General features: G+C 40.0%; 1 protein-coding gene across 1 annotated transcript; it reads right to left on the bottom strand.

Annotated features, from left to right (window-relative positions):
* Positions 1–301: 301 nt before the first annotated feature.
* LOC108705860 (protein kinase C delta type-like) lies at positions 302–11,459 on the bottom strand. Its single transcript, XM_041580043.1, has 9 exons — positions 10,911–11,459; positions 8,843–8,946; positions 8,329–8,493; positions 7,126–7,217; positions 6,229–6,291; positions 5,482–5,620; positions 4,131–4,322; positions 3,079–3,207; positions 302–1,628 (listed from the first exon to the last, which is right to left on the bottom strand). The coding sequence occupies exons 1-9, from the start codon at positions 11,188–11,190 to the stop codon at positions 1,137–1,139; spliced, it is 1,656 nt and encodes a 551-aa protein (XP_041435977.1). The 5' UTR covers positions 11,191–11,459; the 3' UTR covers positions 302–1,136.
* Between the last annotated feature and the right edge of the window lie 10,853 nt (positions 11,460–22,312).

Raw genomic sequence — 22,312 nt, 5'->3', positions numbered from 1 at the left:
TTAAGGGCTGCAGACAGAGGCAGATGGAATGGGCCATTGTTGGGGCCGGTGACGTGGGCTAGAGACAGTAGCCGGTGTAAAGGGCTATGGGTAAAGGCCGATGGAATGGGCCAATGTTGGGGACAGTGTTGGGGCCGTTGTTGGGGGCCAGAGACAGCAGCCGATGTTAAGGGCTGCAGACAGAGGCTGATGGAATGGGCCATTGTTGGGGCCGGTGACATGGGCTAGAGACAGTAGCTGGTGTTAAGGGCTATGGGTAAAGGCCGATGGAATGGGCCAATGTTGGGGACAGTGTTGGGGCCGGTGTTGGGGGCCAGAGACAGCAGCCGATGTTAAGGGCTGCAGACAGAGGCCGATGGAATGGGCCATTGTTGGGGCCAGTGACATGGGCTGGAGGCAGAAGCTAGAGTTAAGGTCTATAGGTAAAGGCAGATGGAATGGACCAGTGTTGGGGGCCAGAGACAGCAGTTGATGTTAAGGCAGAGGCAGATGGAAAGGGCCAGTGTTGGGGTCGGTGACATGGGCTAGAGACAGTAGCCGGAGTTAAGGGCTATGAGTAAAGGCCGATGGAATGGGCCAGTGTTGGGCCCGGTGGCAAGGGCCAGAGGCTGCAGTAGACGTAAAGGGCTGCAGGAAGAGGCAGATGGAACGGGCCAGTGTTGGAGCTAGTGGTAAGGCCCAGAAGTGAAGGCTGTGGTATGGGCCACTGCAGAAACATAGAGTTATGGAATAAACAAGAGACTGGTTGGTGTAACAGACTAGAGACAGTAGCCATTGGAAAAGGCTAGAGGTAGAGACAAGTGGTCAAGAAAAAAACGGTCAAGAAATAAGCGATTGTGAAAAGATTCAAAGGCCATTGACTGAAGCTGTTAAGGGCTGATGAGTCAAAAGCATTGCTGGATAAGTGGCCAGAGGTAAGGTCTCATTTAATAGTTTGAAAACGGGGGCAGATGTTAGGGGCAAGAGATAGAGGAAGATGGTTATTGCAGAGGTGATGGAAAAGGCCAAGGGGTGTTGAAGACATTAAGAGGCTGGTTATGATGGTGAGAATCTGGGAAGAAAGGAACCAACGGAGGTCTGATAACAGGACTAAAAACTGGCTGGTGATAATAAGGAGAAGGAACAGGAATCAGTGGTTATGGCCTTTGGTAGTAGCCGAGATTAGGCCGATATGCAGTGTAAGGCTGGTTGGGGAAGCCAAAAGGACCAAACTGAGCTGATAATGGAGCCTGATGGTATGGCTGGTTATGATGGTGAGAATCTGGGAAGAAAGGAACCAACGGAGGTCTGATAACAGGACTAAAAACTGGCTGGTGATAATAAGGAGAAGGAACAGGAATCAGTGGTAATGGCCTTTGGTAGTAGCCGAGATTAGGCCGATATGCAGTGTAAGGCTGGTTGGGGAAGCCAAAAGGACCAAACTGAGCTGATAATAGAGCCTGATGGTATGGATAGTTTGAAAACAGTGCTCGGGCTTGAGGAGGACAGATGTTCCTGGATGTCCAGAAATGGCTTGGCTGTTCCAACGGGGATGCTGGCGGGACATATCTCGAACAGATGTTGTATTTTATTGACTCCAAGAATGTCAGTGGCTCTTCATAGGTCTTGCTGAAATCCACTGATGGCACCTGCAGTATAGCAAAAAAAACATTAATGTTTAATTTTCAGTCACAATAAAATAATGTCATAATACTCAACATAGGCTGACACTGCTGAAATGAATATTACAACCATGAGGGTTAATTAACCTTCGATATTCGACTATCGAAGTTAAATCCTTCGACTTCGAATATCGAAGTCGAAGGATTTACCGCTATTCGTTCGATCGAACGTTCGAAGGAATAATCGTTCGATCAAACGATTCAAAGGATTTTAATCCATCGATCGAACGAAATTCCTTTGATCAGAAATTTGCTAGAAAGCCTATGGGGACCTTCCCCATAGGCTAACATTGATGCACGGTAGATTTTAGATGGAGAAGTAGGATGTCGAAGTTTTTTTTAAAGAGACAGTACTTTGACTATCGAATGGTCGAATAGTCGAACGATTTTTAGTTCCAATCGTTCGATTCGAAGTCGAAGTAGCCAATTCGATGGTCGAAGTATTTTTTATTCTATTCCTTCACTCGAGCTAAGTAAATGTGCCCCATAGTGTTGTGTAATAATTTGTTTTCTAATTAAGGTTAATCTGCAAAAGCTACTTATTTCACATTTTCAGAAAAAAATTAGAACGTTTTGCTGAGGTTACACATTTTTAGTAAAACTTACATTCAGTGATACTCTCACATCATAACTAAACCCACATCTGTTTTCGGCTAAAATATTTCCCTGCACTGCGCCCTCTGCCCCCAGTGTCGGACTGGCCCACAGGGATACCAGCAAAAGTCCCGGTGGGCCAAGGTGTCAGTGGGCCCTCATACTGCTAGACATTTGGCATATTTCATGGCTATTCCCAAATTCTATGAGAACAACGAGGCTAAATAGATGGAATAATAGATTATAGTATGTAAAGAAAAGAGACTAGGAGAATAGAGGCTGAGTGAGGAGAGGAAGAACAATACTACTAAGAGTGGCCCCCTGGTCTAAGATTAATTGGTGGGCCCTTGGTCAAAGGTTTTTGGGTGAGCCCCTGGTGTCCCAGTCCGACACTGTCTGCCCCTACTGCATCAACCCCATTGCCTAAAACTCTAGTGAGTGGCTGCACAAATGCTGCTGTGCATCTCTGCACTTTTGTTAGCAGGTGCAGGGGGAGGGGTTTATGCAGTTGCGGAAATTGCACTCGCAATTACAAACAAATGGAGCAGTCTTGTTATTCTTTTACTTGAATTTACAGAATGCTGGGTTGCTAAACTTCATATACATGGCATTGCTTTATTACTGCAAGAAGACTCGGTAAAAATGTATAACTGATTAATAACATAAAACACTTCAGTGAAAAGCTTTACCAGTATTGTGGGTAGTGTGGATATTTGATCCTATATTTGGCACAGTAGTAGAACAGTGGTATTGGTGGATGTGCAAAGTGTTACATCCAAAGTTAAATCAGTGGGTTTTCATTCATATTACAGTGTGTACTTACTTCTTTTGGTTTGGAGGGGGGTGGCACGTTCAGCTTTTCCAGTTGCACCCAATCAATGGAGTGGAAAAATGGGTGCTCCCGAATGTTCCCATTGCAGCCAAGACGCTCCTCAGGGTTTTTCATCAGAAGCTAAAGTATAAGAAAAATTATCAGTTTTTCATATATTGCTGAAGTTAAGCTAAACACCTGCCATTCATATCTCAAAGAGTCAGTCCATTTTCCTGCAAACTATACTGATACCATGGGTAACCAATAATGTATAAACAGAAGAAGGGTCCTGACCTTAAAATAAAACACACTCCAGATATAAATCAGGTCTCACACTGAGAGATCAGTATTTCTGCGCATGCGCAGTTGTAGCAGTTTGCCGGTTAGAGACAACTGTGATTGAGTAAAATTACACCGAAATTGACGATCTCTCATTCAGTTTACAGAGATCACTGAAGATGTATGCGTGCATCTCCGCTGGAAGAATCTGCGCCAAGGGGTAAGTATGGAGTATGGGGCATTTCCCCGGGGGGGTAGTTAGCCTGGTGGGAGGAGGGAGGGAGTTCTACCTGGGGTGAAGAGTACAGGTTTTTTCCTGAACAGGTTAAATTCTCCTTTAAAACTAGATCCAACACTGTACATTAGAAATTAACATCAACCCATAATATCCACATAAATTGTTATCAAAAAAATTTAGCAAAATTCACTTGAAACAAGAAGTTGGTGCAGTTCATCATTTATATCTAAAGATTTGGCAACTAACAAAATTATAAATATGGTTAATAAAAGATGATGGTGTTGAATATCACAATTATAGAATTGATAAAATGATTGATTTGGAGAAAATCAATATATATTATGTATTTAATGTGTACCAATCCACTCTTGTTAAAAACTCCTAAGACTACATCTTGTAAGATGTGATTATTCATTTGTGTAGATCCCATGCATCCAGTTAGCGCTATAACAAAATCCGTACGTACTGTTATCATCACCCCACCTCCCAGAAATAGATATATTATAACAGAGCTAGAGACATCCTCTGTATAAGTTCCTGTACTCACCTGCTGCAGGAGATCTTGTAGTTCCTCACTGAACCAATGTGGAATGCGGGGCTTGTTATACTTAATGGCTTCGATGAACTCAGATACATCATTGCCAGAGTACAATGGATGATCTCCGGTGGCCATCTCGTATATGAGGATTCCGAGGGACCACCAGTCTATTCCTGCATCATACTCCTGCCCTTCTATCACCTGGGAAAGCAAGAAAACATGCTGAGCATCACAATGACCCTGTGTTTAACTTACGTATTGTTGTGCCTCTTTACATAATTAGTTTTGGACAAATTAAACAGGAATTCATTATTCTTAGTGTACAAGGCCAGTGTTACAGCAGCTTTATAAATAATTAATGCTAACTTTATCTATAGAGGCCTTAAATATTAATTATATTATATACATCTATACCAATCATAACAGAAGCATTTAAAAAATTTAAGCAGAAAAGGCCAACTAACAGGGGCATCTTTGGAGGCACAAACCTTTACCTGTTAATTGGCTTTGCTGGTGGATTAGAGCACATTCAGAAGATCAAAATATAAGGTGCAGTTTTATTAGCCTAATCCATTGTTCAGCATATATATATATATATACACCAATATTTCACTGACCAGCACTCCCTTTGGTATAAGATAGATAATCTTTTATTGCATCTTTATCCAACGTTTCGGTCCATTTTGGGACCTTTTTCAAGGATGATACGGTCCCAAAGGGACCGAAACGTTGGATAAAGATGCAATAAAAGATTATCTATCTTATACCAAAGGGAGTGCTGGTCAGTGAAATATTGGTGTATACAAGATTTACGGCGCACCCCTGCTTTTATCAAGATTGACCTTGGAGTGCGGATACTCATTTGGAAGATATATATATATATATAAACAATTTTTAAATTGGAAAGTTGCTTATCATTGTGTTTTCTTTTATTAGGTAAAAACAAACTTCTGTTGACATGTCCTTTAAGGGTAGGTTGCTAAATAAATATATATATCTCCAAGCAGCTACGCAATGGTTAAAGCATATGTGAAAGAGAAAGATAATGAGAGGTAACATTTTTGGAACAATGAAGGATTATATATTCATCCTGCCTCTTTACCCCTGGCTAAGTAAGTTAATAAGCACAATCAAATAATTCCCAGAAGTTGTTCTTCATGCTGCATTATAAACTATGCTTACAAAGAATTTGTTGAAATCTAGACTTAATGACGGTACTGTATCACCTGCAAAGATATTTTTTTACTTTTTTTGTACATGAATGAAAGTACTTAAAGACATTAAAACAGGTTAATTAATGTTACATACATCAGAACCCTAACACCTCTAGTGCTATATGCATTTGATTTAAATCTCTTACTTCTGGGGCCATGTAAGGCAGTGTTCCTCTTCTTCCTCTGGCCTTTCTATATCCATAGATGCCTTCGACCGCCAATCCAAAGTCAGCTATCTTTACATGTCCCTCGCTGGTAACTAGGACATTACCTGGTTTGAGATCCCTGCAAAGTTCAGATTAGGGTTGAAAAAGAATGCAAAGCAGGCCAGTGATATTGCAAAGTTATAAAATACCAACAAATATGCAGTCATTTCAAACTGGGGATATGCAAATGTAAAAAAAAAATGGATAATGGAAAAATAATACAATAACCGAAAAAGTCATCTCCCTCGCCTGCACAGCTAAATGCGTTTGACTGGCACTAATGCATGTGCTGAGCTGAGGGGTTTCAGTCAATGGGACAGGCTCAAGAGGTCACAGCAGTACTTCCAGTACTTCAGTGTTTGAGGGGAGGTAGTTTGGACAGCAAAGTTAGGATAAAATTATCCCACAGATATAAAAGTACTTGGAGTTAAATTATGAAAAGTGCTATTTAAGGTGGGCGACTGAAAATAGAGAAGAGGAGAGTGCAGAGAATGTAATCGTCACACATATATTGCTTTTAATTGTAATTACATGTACAAATGTAAAATTATGGAAAATATTGAATTCTCCGGAAATATTATTTTTTTAAACTCTTCTCTGTTTTGACCAGTATTATTTGTGTTTGAACAGTGGGTGAAATGAACAATAAATATAATAGATATATAGTGACATTTTTCTGCAACATACCGATGGATAATCCCATTTGAGTGCAGAAACTGGAGGGCGCACACCATCTCCGCGGCGTAGAATCTTTGCAAAAAAAAAAATCTTAATTAAAATTATTATTATTAATAAATATATTTATTTTATTTAGTCTTGTCTATTGTCCTTCCTTAATCAGAACCTTGCTTACTAAATAATTAGGTCTAATGTATTATCCTAAATAAGGAAGTTAAATATAAAAATATATATAAATATATACATATTATATATATATACATACATACATACATACATACATACATACATACATACACACACACACACACACACACACACATACATAGCAGGTAAGGGGGAATGTAGGGATCCAATCATGCTTTATGTAGGCTAGAAGGCACCAATGGTCACAATGCTTAGCCTAGCCCTGTACCTACCACCTAATTCTTCAATTAAGTACTTAACACACAGTTACACACCATGTATGACTTCATAAGCAAAGAAACAAAAACATCCAGATTCTGCCCTCACAGTTTCAATTGTGAATAAAAATGGCAAGATTTTATGAGAATATCATAACATTAGACAGCTTCATTAACTTTATGCCATTTAAATATTTTGATTTATTTTTGGTTATGGCTATGACTACATCACCAAATATAGGCATTAGAGCAGTAAAAATAAAGGAGTCATGGCAAAGGGAAGAGGACAGCCCTTTTTCAAAGAGAAATATATTGTTAATTAGCTTCTCAAATACACATGTAACAAGAAATATTTCTCAAGTCCTGTCATAGAAGGATAGTGGAAAATACAAAATGGTGAACTTTTCTTTGCCTTTCTGTGAAGTATAAACAACTAGGTTCTCTAGGTTACACCCTGCTCTGCCTGTTATGTCCTATTCCTATCACACGCTTGGCTACTTACCTTATGGAGTCCATCTCCAGAGCTCCTGCAAAGTCGATCTGATCATCCATGTTCCCTCCGCTGACATACTCCAGGACAAAAACAGCATGCCGCTGGTTGGAGAAACAAAAGAAAAGACATCTAAATCCCAGACACATGAAGGATTCCAGGTTTAATTTTTAAGGAGAAAGCTAATTTATTGTATTACATGTTCTTTCTTGTCAAATATCCTGAGGCAAATTATCAGGGTGCACTGATTATTATACACACACTAATATTATGGCTGAAGAAAGTACCAACTTGGAAACTTTTAGTAAAAATATCTTCGATTCATTGTTGGTGCAAGGCTCCCATAATGGAGAAGGACCCATATGTATAGATAACCCACCTTCTTGAGCTCATGGTATGCTAAAAAATAGGGCAACTGCCAGTGTCTGAGGAAACACAGGATAAAAAGAGAAATCATGTATAGTCAGATAAATAGACATAGACAGATATAAAGATTAGTGATGAGCAAATGTTTTCGCCAGCCGTGGATTTGTGGGGACTTTGTGCAATTGTTTCACAAAACTGCGGCAAAAATTTGCCACAAAAAAAAAAATCGCTGCAACAAAAATGTCACCGCAACAAAAAAACGCTTATTGACTTTAATGGATTTGGACAAAAAAAATAAGTCGCATTAAGAAAAAACACCCATTGATTTTAATGCATTAGGTGTGGAAAAAATTGTTGCTTTTACTTCGTTAAAGAGGTTGTTCATCTTTAAATGAACTTTAGTATGTCGAGAGTGATGGTCTAAGACTATTTGCAATTGGTTTTCATTTTTTATTATTTGTGGTTTTTGAGTTATTTACCTTTATATTCAAAAGCTCTCCAGTTTGCAATTTATGCAATCTGGTTGCTAGGGTATACTTACCCTAGCAACCATGCACTGATTTAGATAAGAGACTGGAATATAAATAGGGGAGGCTCTGAATAGTAACATGAGTAATAAAAAATAGTAATAAACTAGCCCTACAGAGCCTTTGTTTTTAGATGGGGTCAGTGACTCCCTTTTGAATAATTAGAAACAGAAGAACAAGGCAAATAATTCAAAAAACTATTAAAAAAAAAAAAAAAAATGAGATCCAATTGAAATGTTGCTTACAATTAGCCATATTATAACATACTAATAGTTAACTCAAAGGTAAGAAACACCTTTAATGTTGTGACACTATATTGTACCTGAGTTAGGAATGATCCATATGCATGACACAGGTGTGGGCATCCAGCAGCCATCTTCAGCACGTTAGCCTCAGTGACAATTTCATTAAGCTGTACCTTGTCACTCTTCTGTATCACCTTTATGGCTACGTGCTGCCTGTTGTTAGGCAGAGATGCCAACATCACCTGAAAAAAATGCAGAAAGAGAGAAATGATTAGAAGGTTATTTCTGGGGCCCAGGCTGGATTTACCTTTAATATCAGCTTAGGCCACTTTTGTGATGCTGCCCCACAAGACATTAGTGTGAGACATGGCCTGAATCCCACTTCATCCCACCTGTATAAGATAAACATGAATGAGGGATCTAGCAACTGGCAAGTGTTTTGGGATAGACAGCAATAAACAAACAATTATTTTAAATATATACCACCGGCTGCCTCCCAATATGCCTGGGGCTTCCCTACAATTCCAGGCTCGTTTGAGGCACATCAACCAACTGATAAGGACAACCAGTTCCCAGATGTTCATCACTTACCTTGCCAAATGAACCACTCCCAAGCTCTGCGTGGATCTGGCACATGCTCACTGCCACGGGGAGAGGAACTTCTTGGTGCAGCCTCTTCTGGTTACTTCCCGCTTCTGGGAGAAAAGACAAAAGTAAACAGAATAAAGTTAGGTCCAGGAAAACTTACAGAACAATGGGTATGTTTTGCATATTGCCATTTATTTAATCTGAGATTGCAATTCGATGTCCACATTAGTACAGGTTACAAAATAAAGATTGGTTATGAGGACTAATTTATAGAAGTATATTATTTATTTGTAAGTATATAGATATATGTGTGCATGTATGTATATAATCTTATAAATGTATATATAATAGATAATATAGGCAATGAGTTCTGTGACCATATAAAAGAATGGGGCTGAAACACAATGCTTAATAAGGTGGCTTTAAATGTGACTCCTAATATCTTTAAAAATGTTAGTACAGGGTGCATTATACAGGTATGGGATTCATTATGTGGAAACCCAGAAAGCTCTGAATTATACGAAGGCTGTTTCCCATAGACTCAATTTCTATCAAATAATTCTAGTTGTTAAAATGATTTCCTTTTTCTTTGTAAATCACAAAACAAAAGCTGTGGTACATGTTAGCCAGTGGCAAAAATAAATAAAAAAAAACAAACACAAAAGTATTGTAGAAGTGATACCTGATACAAACGACACACAAGGACTGACATAAGATTTAGAGCAAATCATGTGATACACCAGTGGGGCAAAACTCATGCAACTAAAATCACAGTCTGCAGGACATGCAGGTCTTAATTCTAAAAGGGAACTTTAAAACTGAATGAGAAAGAAAGATCTATGAATTCAAATGTATGAAATTATTTTACAAATCAAAACAGGGCCTGAATTTAGGGTTGGGTTTAACTATGTGACCTGACTGACTCCAGACCCTTGGACTATTTACTGCCCATCCTAATTTATCTCAAAATTTATCTCTATCTATCTGGAACATTCTCATGTATTGTCTGTGAATACTTTTCAATGATCTAATAGTATATATGCTATGCCTTTCCAGCTTTCCTTTGTATTTTGCCTGAGGATGGGTCTTTGGTGCTCCGAAAACATTCAATGTATTTTTATTGTTAGCCAATATAGGCATCACTTCTTCAATACTTTTGTTTGCCTGTTTTTTTTTTTTATTTGTTACTTTTTCTCTGTAATGGCACAAAACTACCTTGTACTTCATTCCAACAAAGATATAATCCTCATTGGAGGCAAAACAATCTTATTAGGTTTATTTATTGTTTAAATGATTTTTAAGGATGTAGAGTTAAGGTATGGCGATTCAAATTATGGAAAGATCCCTGATCAGGAAAACCTTAGGTCCCGAGCATTCTGGTTAACACATCCCATACCTGTATATACTAATCTACAGTTCTTTATCAGTGATGGACCACTGGGGGGGGGGGTGAGAAACAACATAAGACGGGTGCCATAGTGAAAAAAGAGAGCAGTGGTGGTAAAAAAAGCAACAACAGGGATGGCAGTGAAAGTATGCTCATACCAACAACTTCATGTATAAAATATAGCTAAAGCCTACAACTAAACTATATAAACAGTATTTATCGCATATTTATTACATGATTACCAGCTCTACCAATGTTTTTGACCCAGACTGAAACCAGAAAATTGGTGGAACTGTGAAATATATAATAAATGATTTTATGATTGGTTTTTTGACTAGACAAAAAGCCACACGGCAACCAAAATCAGTTGAGAATGGTCAGTATCCCTGTGAGTGATTTTGAATACACGCAGTGGCTAGTGGTTCTGATAGATCTGGAAAAACAGGCAGATATAGATATAGAAACAGACAGACATATTGACGAGACCAACTGACAGGCTCAAAGATAGAAAGACATCTAGTTAGACTGACAAACAGATTAGGCCAATTTATACATTTTAAAATTTCCTTTGCATAACCCAAGTTTTCATTAAGATCCACATTACAAACTGTGCTGTTTAACCATAGATACAGGATAAAAGCATCTCTACAATAACTTCATTTTAAATTACTTGTTTCTACTCACCCTCTGCTTTGATGGAGTCTTCACCACTTCGGTGTCTTTTTCTCCTAACTTCCTTCTTTTCCTCCACCTTGCTGTTGCCACTGCACAGATGTTTCCTCTTTTTATTCCTTTTCTTCCTTTTCTTTCCATTTGCCCTCCCAGGGTTGTTGTCCATCATTCGCTTCATCCTGATGGAATCCTTCTTTTCCATTTCTGCATTTGTAGCAGCAAAAAGTTCTTTTTCCTCACTCCTTATTGGAGGAGTACTCTTCTCCATCGCTGGAGGCAGTTCTTCAACCATAATTAGGGGAATTCGCTTTCCACAAGAAAAAAAATGCAAGCAAATGCTTCGCAAACGCAATGAGATGTACACTGGTCTGAGTCAAACCAATGTACTGAGACCAACGGTCACTAACTGTAAAAGACTGAGCTGTGACCAACTGACACAGTGGCATGGGCAGATATATATCAGGCCAATTCTGCAGCCAGTAAAAAATATTACCAGTATCAACAAGAACTACAATTATTAAAAGGGAAACCTGTGTTTATTTAAACACCAATTTGATTGATAAAATATCATAGTTTACCTTGAAAGGATACAGTAAATGTATTTTTGCATTAAGCCATAAGCCCTTGTCTTGCAGACACAACTCCTTTCCAAATCTTGTTTCAATGAGCAAAACCAACTCTGAGAACAAATACAGTTTCCGCTTATGGTTATCCCTAAGGAAAGGGAAGGTAGAATACTGGTCACCCATTAGTATTTTGAAGGGACACTAAAGCCTTGAATAAACTGTGGGTTATAAATTATAGGAAGGCATGCTGGTCGTATGTACAAACAATTAATGAGCTGGTGTATTGGTTCTATTCTGCAGAATACGAACTGAACTTCAATAATTATAATTAAAGTAATAATAATGTTATCCATATATTCCAGATGTCCTGCCCATTAATTGACGGACAATTGTATGTCCTGCAAATGAAATTTTGTACAATTATATTGGCGTGTGTATGGCCAACTTTATCCTGCTGCTTACTTGTAGCAGCTGTCTGTCCTGCCTTCTCAGTTTGCCTGACTATAGGCACAATGTATCAGAAGTTAAAATTACTCCAGTCAAGACTCCAGACTCTCCTCAAATTCCCCTACAGTCTCCACCAGGAATTATTTCTCAACTTTAATAAAGAGCCCAGCAGTCTTATGTTCTGCCCAATTTAATTTCTCCCAGGATTCAAACCAATCTTTAATACCCTTTATCAGAGATGAAGACAGTTCCCAGTGTATTCAACATCATCCATTACTGGTCGGTAAGTTAACTGGAAAATGGGCGTGTGTTTGTGCACCATAAAGCAGGACTTCCTGATCATATGGATAAATCTAGGAGACCGCACATTTCTGTAAATTGATTTTGCTGATAAAAAGAGGTAATCTTTGAAAAGTTCTTAAACCTTTATGAAATATTGTTGTTTTAATTGACATATGCCGTTTGCCATTAATGTCTATATACCCCCCCCCCCTCCCCGGAAGTACCAGGCAACCTCCAAAATAGATGGAATCCATATGTGCCTCTGATATTAATGAGATGCTTCTGGTATAGGGGATTAGACACAGTCAGTAAAGTACAGACCTTGGGATCTGCTAGGCTTTATCTCCATTAGCAAACCTGTGCCATAACCCTTAGCAATCAGTCATTATTACTGAACATACAGGTATGGGATCTGTTATGGGGAATCCAAATAATACAGGTATGGGCTCTGTTATCCAGAATCCAAATAATACAGGTATGGGATCTGTTATAAGGAATAATAATGAATCCTTATTGGAAACAGAGCTAGCCTGAATAACAGGTCCCATACCTGTACTGTACCCTTTTGCCTTACTCTTGTGTGTGTGTATCAGTCTGAAGTCTTCATCATAATTTGTAATTGTTATAATATTTTCACAGCGCTCATTTTCCCCTTCAACATATATGAATGTCATTGTTTATATATCTATTTATGTAATGCACTACTGTATGGTATAGCAGTGACTGGCAATGCAGCCTTGATTTATTAAAATAGCTTTATTTTCACACTATGGGGTTCTGACACCTATAAAAACAAACCGGCTGAATTGGCTCCTGCTAAATCTGGCTCCAATTCAATGTGTAATTGTACGGCAGCACCATATGAATAAAGTATGTGTTGTCCTAGTCCTGTTGTGCTAGTGGTGTCACAGTGACACCCGGGGGATGTTTGACATAAAGCAGTTGTTGGTACAGTTAATGCATTTCTGTAATTCGCCAGGAAACAGATCACAATAAAAAAAAATATAGTATTATGCCAAAATAAAACAATGAAAACACCAAGAAAGAAAACAATCCCACCCGCTCAAATAAACAAAAAACTTGGAAAAGTTATTCATTGACATGAAAGCATCGTTCAGTGGGAAGCACTTGTGACTTGCTAGGGTCCTGAATTTGATCTCAGCTTGGCCACTGCCTGCATGGCATTTATATATTCTCCCCATGTCTGTGTGTATTTCCTAAACACTCCAACAGGCTAACTGGATCCTGGTAAACTAACCGTATTATGTAAGCAATCTCTGCAATGAGCTGCAGAATAGTGCCAGTGCTATATAAAGTACAGGTATGGGATCCCTTATCCGGAAACCCATTAGTAAGCTCCAAATTACAGAAATGCAGTCTTCCAAATTTTTTAAAACAACTTTCTTTTTCTCTGCAACAATAAAACTGTACCATGTATTTTATCCAAACTAATATATAACAAATCCTTATTGGAAGCAAAACCAGCCTATTGGGTTTATTTAATGTTTAGATGATTCTCTATTAGACTTAAGGGATAAAGATACAAATTGAAATATCTGTTATCCGGAAAGCCCCAGGTCTTGAGCATTCTGGTTAACAGATCCCATACCTGGATTTAAACTTTTGGTAAAAAGCTATAAAATGCATTTGCCAAGTAAATTCTTTTTTTAGGTCTGGCCTTGTGCTTGCCTTCACCCCGTCAGATTTCTCTTCATCTTGAACAAGCCTCCCCCTTTTCATTATACTCTTGATAATTGCCGACTAATTATTATCCATCCTTCCCTTCTATTCTGCTGTTCCCAAAGATACGAACAATTTCACTTTATTCTGACCAACATCCAGACGTTCCATGCAAATATGTTCACTGACAGCAATGCTTTAGTAGAGTGAGCAAATGATGTTATAGCAGTTATTAGAAACGTAATCACATAAAATATTGAAAAAATAATAGGTAGACCTATATGGCATAAATCACACTAAATTAATCCATTGGCCGCAAAATTATTTTCATAATAGCTACTGTATGTCCTATTACTTGGTTCTTTCAAGGGATTTTGAGTAGTGATGAGCAAAATTTGTTGGTCACCCATAGACCAATGCATAAGGTGAATTTGTCTCACGTTTCATGAATTTTCTGCGAAGAGTGCAAGAGTCACCCATCACTAATTTTAAGTGATAATAATCAATATACTCCTCTCATCATGAGGCCTATTTATTAACATTGGAGACAAACATCACTGGTGATCTTGCCCATATAAACAAATCAGCAATTCGATTTGAACAGTCACCTACAAGTTAGAAAACCAAAAGCAAATATCCAATTGGTTGCTATGGACAACATCCCCAGTGATGCATGTTTCCAGTGTTAATAAATCCACACCCAGTGTATTATACAGAGTGGGAAGTGGCTGGTGGGAATTCTGGGCCTTGACCAACACCCTTGAAGAAATTCAAAAGAGACTAGAACATGTTAAGATTAACAAAGGTCCAGGGCCAGATGGTATGCATCCCAGGGTAATTAGCGAGCTTAGCTCTGTGATTGCCAAACCTCTTTACTTCATTTTTCAGGATTCATTGAGATCTGGCATAGTGCCGAGAGACTGGCGAATTGCTAATGTGGTGCCTCTATTCAAAAAAGGATCCTGTTCTCAGCCTCAAAACTATAGGCCAGTTAGTCTGACGTCAGTGGTAGGAAAGCTTTTCGAAGGGTTAAAAAAGGACAAGATACTGGACTTCATAGCAAATCATAATACATGTGCGAGCATGGTTTTATGCGTAATAGATCTTGCCAGACTAACAATTTCTTTTTATGAGAATGTAAGTAGAGACCTCGATTCTGGGATGGCAGTGGATGTGATTTACTTAGACTTTGCTAAAGCATACAGATACAGTGCCACACAAAAGGTTACTGGTTAAATTAAGGAATGTTGGCCTGGAACATAGTATTTGTACCTGGATAGAGAACTGGCTAAAAGATAGACTACAAAGAGTGGTGGTAAATGGAACATTTTCTAATTGGACCAGTGTTGTTAGTGGAGTACCGCAGGGCTCTGTACTAGGTCCCTTGCTTTTCAACTTGTTTATTAATGACCTGGAGGTGGGCATTGAAAGTACTGTTTCTATTTTTGCAGATGATACTAAATTGTGCAGAACTATAGGTTCCATGCAGGATGCTGCCACTTTGCAGAGTGATTTGTCTAAACTGGAAAACTGGGCAGCAAACTGGAAAATGAGGTTCAATGTTGATAAATGCAAGGTTATGCACTTTGGCAAAAATAATATAAATGCAAGTTATACACTAAATGGCAGTGTGTTGGGAGTTTCCTTAAATGAGAAGGATCTAGGGGTCTTTGTAGATAACACGTTGTCTAATTCTGGGCAGTGTCATTCTGTGGCTACTAAAGCAAATAAAGTTCTGTCTTGCATAAAAAAGGGCATTAACTCAAGGGATGAAAACATAATTATGCCTCTTTATAGGTCCCTGGTAAGGCCTCATCTGGAGTATGCAGTGCAGTTTTGGACTCCAGTCCTTAAGAGGGATATAAATGAACTGGAGAGAGTGCAGAGACGTGCAACTAAATTGGTTAGAGGGATGGAAGACTTAAATTATGAGGGTAGACTGTCAAGGTTGGGGTTGTTTTCTCTGGAAAAAAAAGGCGCTTGCGAGGGGACATGATTACACTTTACAAGTACATTAGAGGACATTATAGACAAATAGCAGGGGACCTTTTTACCCATAAAGTGGATCACCGTACCAGAGGCCACCCCTTCAGACTAGAAGAAAAGAACTTTCATTTGAAGCAACGTAGGGGGTTCTTCACAGTCAGGACAGTGAGGTTGTGGAATGCACTGCCGGGTGATGTTGTGATGGCTGATTCAGTTAATGCCTTTAAGAATGGGCTTGGATGATTTTTTGGACAGACATAATATCAAAGGCTATTGTGATACTAAGCTCTATAGTTAGTATAGGTATGGGTAGATAGAATTAAATTAAAAGTAGGGAGGGGTGTATGTATGGATGCTGGGTTTTCATTTGGAGGGGTTGAACTTGATGGACTTTGTCTTTTTTCAACCCAATTTAACTATGTAACTATGTAACTATTCAGTTTTCTTCACATATAGGAAGGTTTATTGGCTTCTTGAAATAAACACCATTGTTTGTGTGGATGACAGTGCCTTAGATTCCACTGGGACAGGTAATAATATATTAACCCTATACAGTATACAGTAACGTAACTACGGCCCCCCCCCCCCATCCTACTCTGTGCACAGTTTTCTGCACGGCTTTGCTTTGGCACGAGCATCGGGAGGGCCCCAGGGGGGTGCAGGCCCGGGTGCAATTGCACCCCCGGTAGTTATAATGATAGAGGTTCTTAGGCTTAGATTAGATGTTTCTTCATCCCCTCTCAATCAAACAGTCCTTTAAAACTAGTATTGCTTTGTAGTTACGTGTGGGTTGGCACGCAACCTGCACGACCCATAAGTCAGATGAGCTGGATCTGGCAAGGCACATACTTAGCTGGTCATGGCCTGAAGTCTACTCATGGCCCACCTTCTCTGTGAAGTTAGAATCCCTGATTCCTCAGACAGCCACCAGTTTATTTATACACTCATGCCTGCCCTGCCCTCTCTGGTGATGTCAGTGATGGATGGGTTGGGTGCAGCAGGGTCGGAACTAGGGGTAGGCAGAAGAGGCACAAAGCTGGAGGGGCGCCAAGTACTGTGCCTATTCTGCTGCCTTCCCCTAGTTCAGACCCTTGTTTCCCTCACCTGCGACAGTAATTCACAAATCCTAGGCATGTTCGCTCTTCCACACATATGCACACGAACTTGAGGAGGGGACAATATAGTATATATATCAGTTAGGAAAGATTCTTTAATATGTCACTTAATTTGATATAAACTGTTGCTTAAAGGAGACTGAAACCCTAAAAATGGGTATGGCTAAAATCATGCCAAATTGTATATACTGAATGTATTGCACCAGCCTTATATTTCAGCATCTCATTAGCAGCAATGGCCCAGGACTTCAAACTTGTCACAGGGGGTCACCATCTTGGAAAGTGTCTGCAACACTGACATGCTCAGTGGGCTCTGAGAAGCTAAACTTAGGGGTTGCTTCTAATTATTAAGCAGAAAATGAGGTTGGAGACTGTTGTCTTGGAAATTTCAGAGAAATCTTCCAGCGAAGTCACAATGTCACAAAAGTTATGCAATTTGTTTAACTTCTGCAAAAACTGGTGACTTGCCTAGAAACTTACATAACTAATGTACGGAATATATATAAAACGAAGTGTGACGGGCAAATTCCATTGACCACCAATGAATTAAAAAACTTAAGGTAAATTCTACTGCCCCCCAATGAGCTTAAAGGAGAAGGAAACCCCCTGGGCACAAAAACCCTCCCCTGTGTTGCTTCCCCTCCCCCTGGCCTTCTTGTCCCGCTGGGCAAATGCCCCTAACTTGTTACTTACCCCTCTGCGCAGGTCCAGTCCACGGAGTTCACAGACGCCATCTTGTTCCACGCGATCTTCTTCCTGCTTTGACCGGCGCATTCGCAGTAGGATCATTTCGCCGGTACGGATCTACTGCGCATGCGCCAAAAGTCACGAAGTGAAATTGGAAAACTACTACAAATGCGCCGAAAACGCCGGTCAAAGCAGGAAGAAGATCGCGTGGAAGAAGATGGCGTCTGTGAACTCCGTGGACCGGACCTGCGCAGAGGGGTAAGTAACAAGTTAGGGCCATTTGCCCAGCGGGACAGGTAGGCCAGGGGGTAGGAGGGAGGGGGAGCAACACAGGGGAGGGGGAAGGGTTTTTGCGCCCAGGGGGTTTCCTTCTCCTTTAATGACTTATTAGCACTTTAATCATTTTAAATATTTCTATGAACTACTTATTATAGACTTAATTGATGTTGGGATCTATTTATGAAATTATATGATTGTCTCCAACATGAACTTTTCAGCAGGGGCATGAGTTATTGGGCCCCACAGACACATCATTGGGCCCCTACAAGTATACAATTAACTTATGCAAATACATACATTACTTTCAAAGAAACTTATGTATCAAGCAATGACAGACAGAGCAGTGGCAGAAGGGTTTAAACTTATGGTGATTCCACTGAACCAATGAACTGATTGACTAATTAATGATCAGAACTGCAGCTCCTCTTTACTTTCTCATCTTCCCTATACACTGGCCGACATCGGGCATCAGCAGATGACATTTTCATACCTGCAACCTGATTTCAGAACTGACCAATTTCATAGTACATGGATAAGCATGCTGAAATGCATTCAGTACTTCTCTGTGAAAAAATGAGAGCGAAAGTGCCATATAAACAGCAGATAACTATTCAAGCCAAGTAGACATATACCTCAGATTTAAACACATTTTGGATCAGATCTGGCTAGGCAAGGCCCACCGCGTTTTTCCTAGGTGTCCTGCCAGCCCAGTTCAACCCTGGTCTGCTATATTCTATTCCTTGGTTCTTGTGGGAACCTCTTCAAAACGACTTCATCTTTTAGACGGGAACAGTCTAAAAGTCAGTGAGGTTTTGAATAATTAGAGTTGCATCCCTGTTACACTGGGAAAACTGCACCAGAGAGTAGAAAGAAATGGGTCAGGACTCTAACGTAATATAATAAATTACTACTGAGCCCAGACATGTAGTACACTGTGCACATCTTATTTCCCATTATAATAATATATATATATATATAACAGACATGATGCCGGAAAGTGAAAGGAAGCAAATGTGCAATTCATTCATAATGTAAAGTAGTGAGGTGCAACAGGCAGCCCCCTCTATGCTCAGCTGTAGCCCAAATACTAAAGGACCCAGGGCTGGGTGCCCCAGGCAACCCATGCATACGTGAGCGTAAGCACGCAGATGAGCAAAAGCATGTGTGCAATGAGCGCAAACAGGCACACATCTGTACGCGTTGACATTGGAAAGCAGAACCCGCTTAGCTAGACTAGGGGTAAACAACAGAACATGTACAGGCCTTGTGCCCCCCAAGCTTTGCACCCTAGGCACGTGCCTTTTCTGTCTACCCCTAGTTCTGGCCCTGAAAGGACCCACCAAGAGGACTTTGCTTATCTAGTGTTGAACATTCCTGCCATAAAATGCAGCAGCAGCTTAATATAATTTATTTGAGGAGACATCATACCTTTGCATGTGGCTGCAAAATTTCAACTTCCTCAAATCAACTCTATGGGGCTGCTGCTAGGAATGCCATTGTTTCTGGAAAACACCTGGTATCTATCTCCTGTATTTATAACATTGGAATAATGTCAGGTTTATACTAGCCAGGTGGCAGCCATAGCTCCAACATAGCCAGAGAAGAGAACACATGTAGGGTGCTGGGAGAAATCACAATGGGTCCCACCACCCCTCCAGGCCCATCAGATTAGGTGGAAGGATGGCATTGGCAGGTGGGAAACAGCAGGAAGAGCCCTTGAGGTAATGTAAGTTGGCTCAAACAACCATAAACCAATACAGTGTGTAAAGTTTTGCGTTGCCAGAAAATGTTTTAGGCAAATCTGGTGATGTGTCTTACTGGTCCTATTATGAGAAGGACTGTCAGGTCCTACTTATTTGTACATGTCCTCCAACACTACTCTTCTTTTTTCAAAACATGTTTTTCAACATGTTTTTTTTTTTTACAAAACTCACCAGTTAATAGTGCTACTCCAGCAGTCTTCTGCACTGAAACCATTTTTCAAATGAGCAAACTGATTTTGAAATTTGTCATGGGGCTAAACATATTGTCAGTTTCCCAGGTGCCCTCAGGTGCCCGGCAAAATGACCTGAGATGGCTGCCTACACACCAGTATTACAACTAAAATAAACTTATTTATTTCCTTTATTGGCAACAAATGGTTATGAAATATCTTGGAGACCTTTTAATGAACAACACATTCCTATCGTACCCGGAGCTTAAAGCCAAATGTGCTCCAGCCAGCCTACCCCAGTTCAGATACTTTCAAATTCGTCATTTGTTCAGGGCACAGTTTGGAACGCTCTCCCCAGTTACGACCACCTTGGCTATGGAAGAGTCCTTATCTGTAGAACAGCCCACAAAACTAATGTCCAGACTATATCATAATTTATTAGCAAATATCCCCCCTCCATTATGCACTGCACAAAATAAATGGCAGTTGCAGATACCAGAGCTAACGCAGGAAGACTGGGATGAAGCTACAGAGACAATCCTATATTATAAAGTTGAAGTGTCTCTGTGTCCAGTCCCTGTATCCGTGGGATTGCGCTACTGCGCATGTGCCCCACGGACCGTCTCTGGCGAATTTTTTTTAGACTAGAAATTAGAAATGTTTGACTACATATGTTCTAGCGCCCGTTAATTTAACGGGCTTAATGTCTAGTATATACTAGTTTAATATCAGTGAGACAAAACTTATTCAGTACAAAGTATTCCATCAACTCTATACAACCCCGTTAAAACTTAAGGTTATGGGCAAGAGAGACAATGACAATTGCCCCAGATGTGGAACACCAGCGGCAAACCTCTTACACATGATCTGGGTGTGCCCAGTAATAAACACCTATTGGTCTCAGGTAATGGCCGCACTAGCAAATACCCTTGACTTTCCACAGGTGAATTCTCCACAGGTGTGTCTACTGGGGATAGTGGACCATTTAGTGCCTACTGCCCACGCAAAACTAAGGTTTAGAGCCTTATACTATGCTAAGAAATGTATTATTATGCATTGGATGGGACCCACCCCTCCTACAGGGGACTCCTGGATAAAACTATTTAATCCATGATTAAGCTCACACATGAAGCCAGGGGTACGGGCCGTAAATGCGATAAGATATGGAGTCCCTGGTGGGAGCCAGGCCCTGGTGTTCAACCTAGGAATGACACAGAAAATGATTAAGTAATCCAGTAGTGAGATAATAGTTTTTAAGTACTAAGTAAGTTAACCTGTAGTGAGGGAGCAAAGATGAGACATAATGTAAAGCTAATACAACGACATGAGATTGCTTATTGTTTGTGAATGTTTAATGTTCTTGAAAACAAATAAAGCATTACCTTATAAAAAAAAAAAATACACTTGTTTGGTTAAGAATGAAATTTTACATGGTAGAGTGAAGTATTTGCAGTGTAAACAGTGTAATTTAGGAATAAAAACGACACCATAAAAATGACAGAATCCCTTTAAACTAAATCCAAAGGGTCAAGTCCCACTGGTCAATTGGTTGCTGTACCAAGGGCTTCCATCAGAAATCCCAGGACCCTGTACAACATAATGTTTTAGCCCCCCACCCCTCAGTATAAAAGATCATTGTGTTCAGTGCAGCGTCTGACTGGGGAAGCACTCTCTGGAAATCCTCCCGGAGCAGCAACCAGGCCCCCCCTTCTAAACATGGAAGTAGGTGAGAGAGATGGACCCAGCTAATCCAGGAAGTGGATCATGGTTAGCACCCCCCCCTTAAAATAGAATTCCATCGCGACAACTGTCCAGTCCTGTTGCTTGCCCTCGCTGCCCCTAAGACAGTTCCTCTTCCAGAATGTGAAGTGGTTTCTCAGAAATAAAGGGTTTGATAACAGTATGATGAGAAACCAATAGCCATGCCATGATGACCCCGTCCTTTCCAAGGTGGATTCTTCCCTCAAACAGTATCCAAATGTATAAATACAGTTTTTAAAAAGCAGATGCCTAAGTTCTACCAATAACAATTGGCACGTAACAGTCAGATTTGCCACATAATGACACCACAACAGTCCAAAAATCCAGCTGGCACAGGAATTAGGTTATATAGCCAGCACTGCCTGGGACCTGCTTTTCATAAACATGCCATGGGTTTCTATGAGGAGTGTTGTGATCAAATGAGCTGCTCAGATCAGCACAAACTTGCTGCCTTATTCTGATACATTCATCTGTCTCAAGCTGGGTTAAATAAATTATACATGCAATACCATAGGCATTATTATTCAATCACTAATCTTGTTTCTAACAGTTTTTATTTTGTTGGCAAAATTCTTAGCTTTCATTTTTCTTTAAACATAGAGTTTGTCCTTGTAGTAGTGGTGCCCAAGGTTATAACAATTGGCCCGGAGTCCTGCCCAACTGCCCTCCTGGGGTTTG

Source organism: Xenopus laevis, chromosome 1S (genome assembly GCF_017654675.1).
Source record: "Xenopus laevis strain J_2021 chromosome 1S, Xenopus_laevis_v10.1, whole genome shotgun sequence".
NCBI lineage: Eukaryota > Metazoa > Chordata > Amphibia > Anura > Pipidae > Xenopus > Xenopus laevis.
This window is presented reverse-complemented; position numbering and strand designations above follow the sequence as displayed.

Bases quoted from the DNA above. Each gene is read 5' to 3' on its own strand.
- LOC108705860 (XM_041580043.1), bottom strand. From the start codon at position 11,190: ATGGTTGAAGAACTGCCTCCAGCGATGGAGAAGAGTACTCCTCCAATA. The intron at 5,621-6,228 runs GTATGTTGCAGA...TGAACTTTGCAG, and splicing joins TCAAATGGGATTATCCATCG to GGATCTCAAACCAGGTAATG. The intron at 3,208-4,130 runs GTGAGTACAGGA...CTTATACTTTAG, and splicing joins TACAAGATCTCCTGCAGCAG to CTTCTGATGAAAAACCCTGA.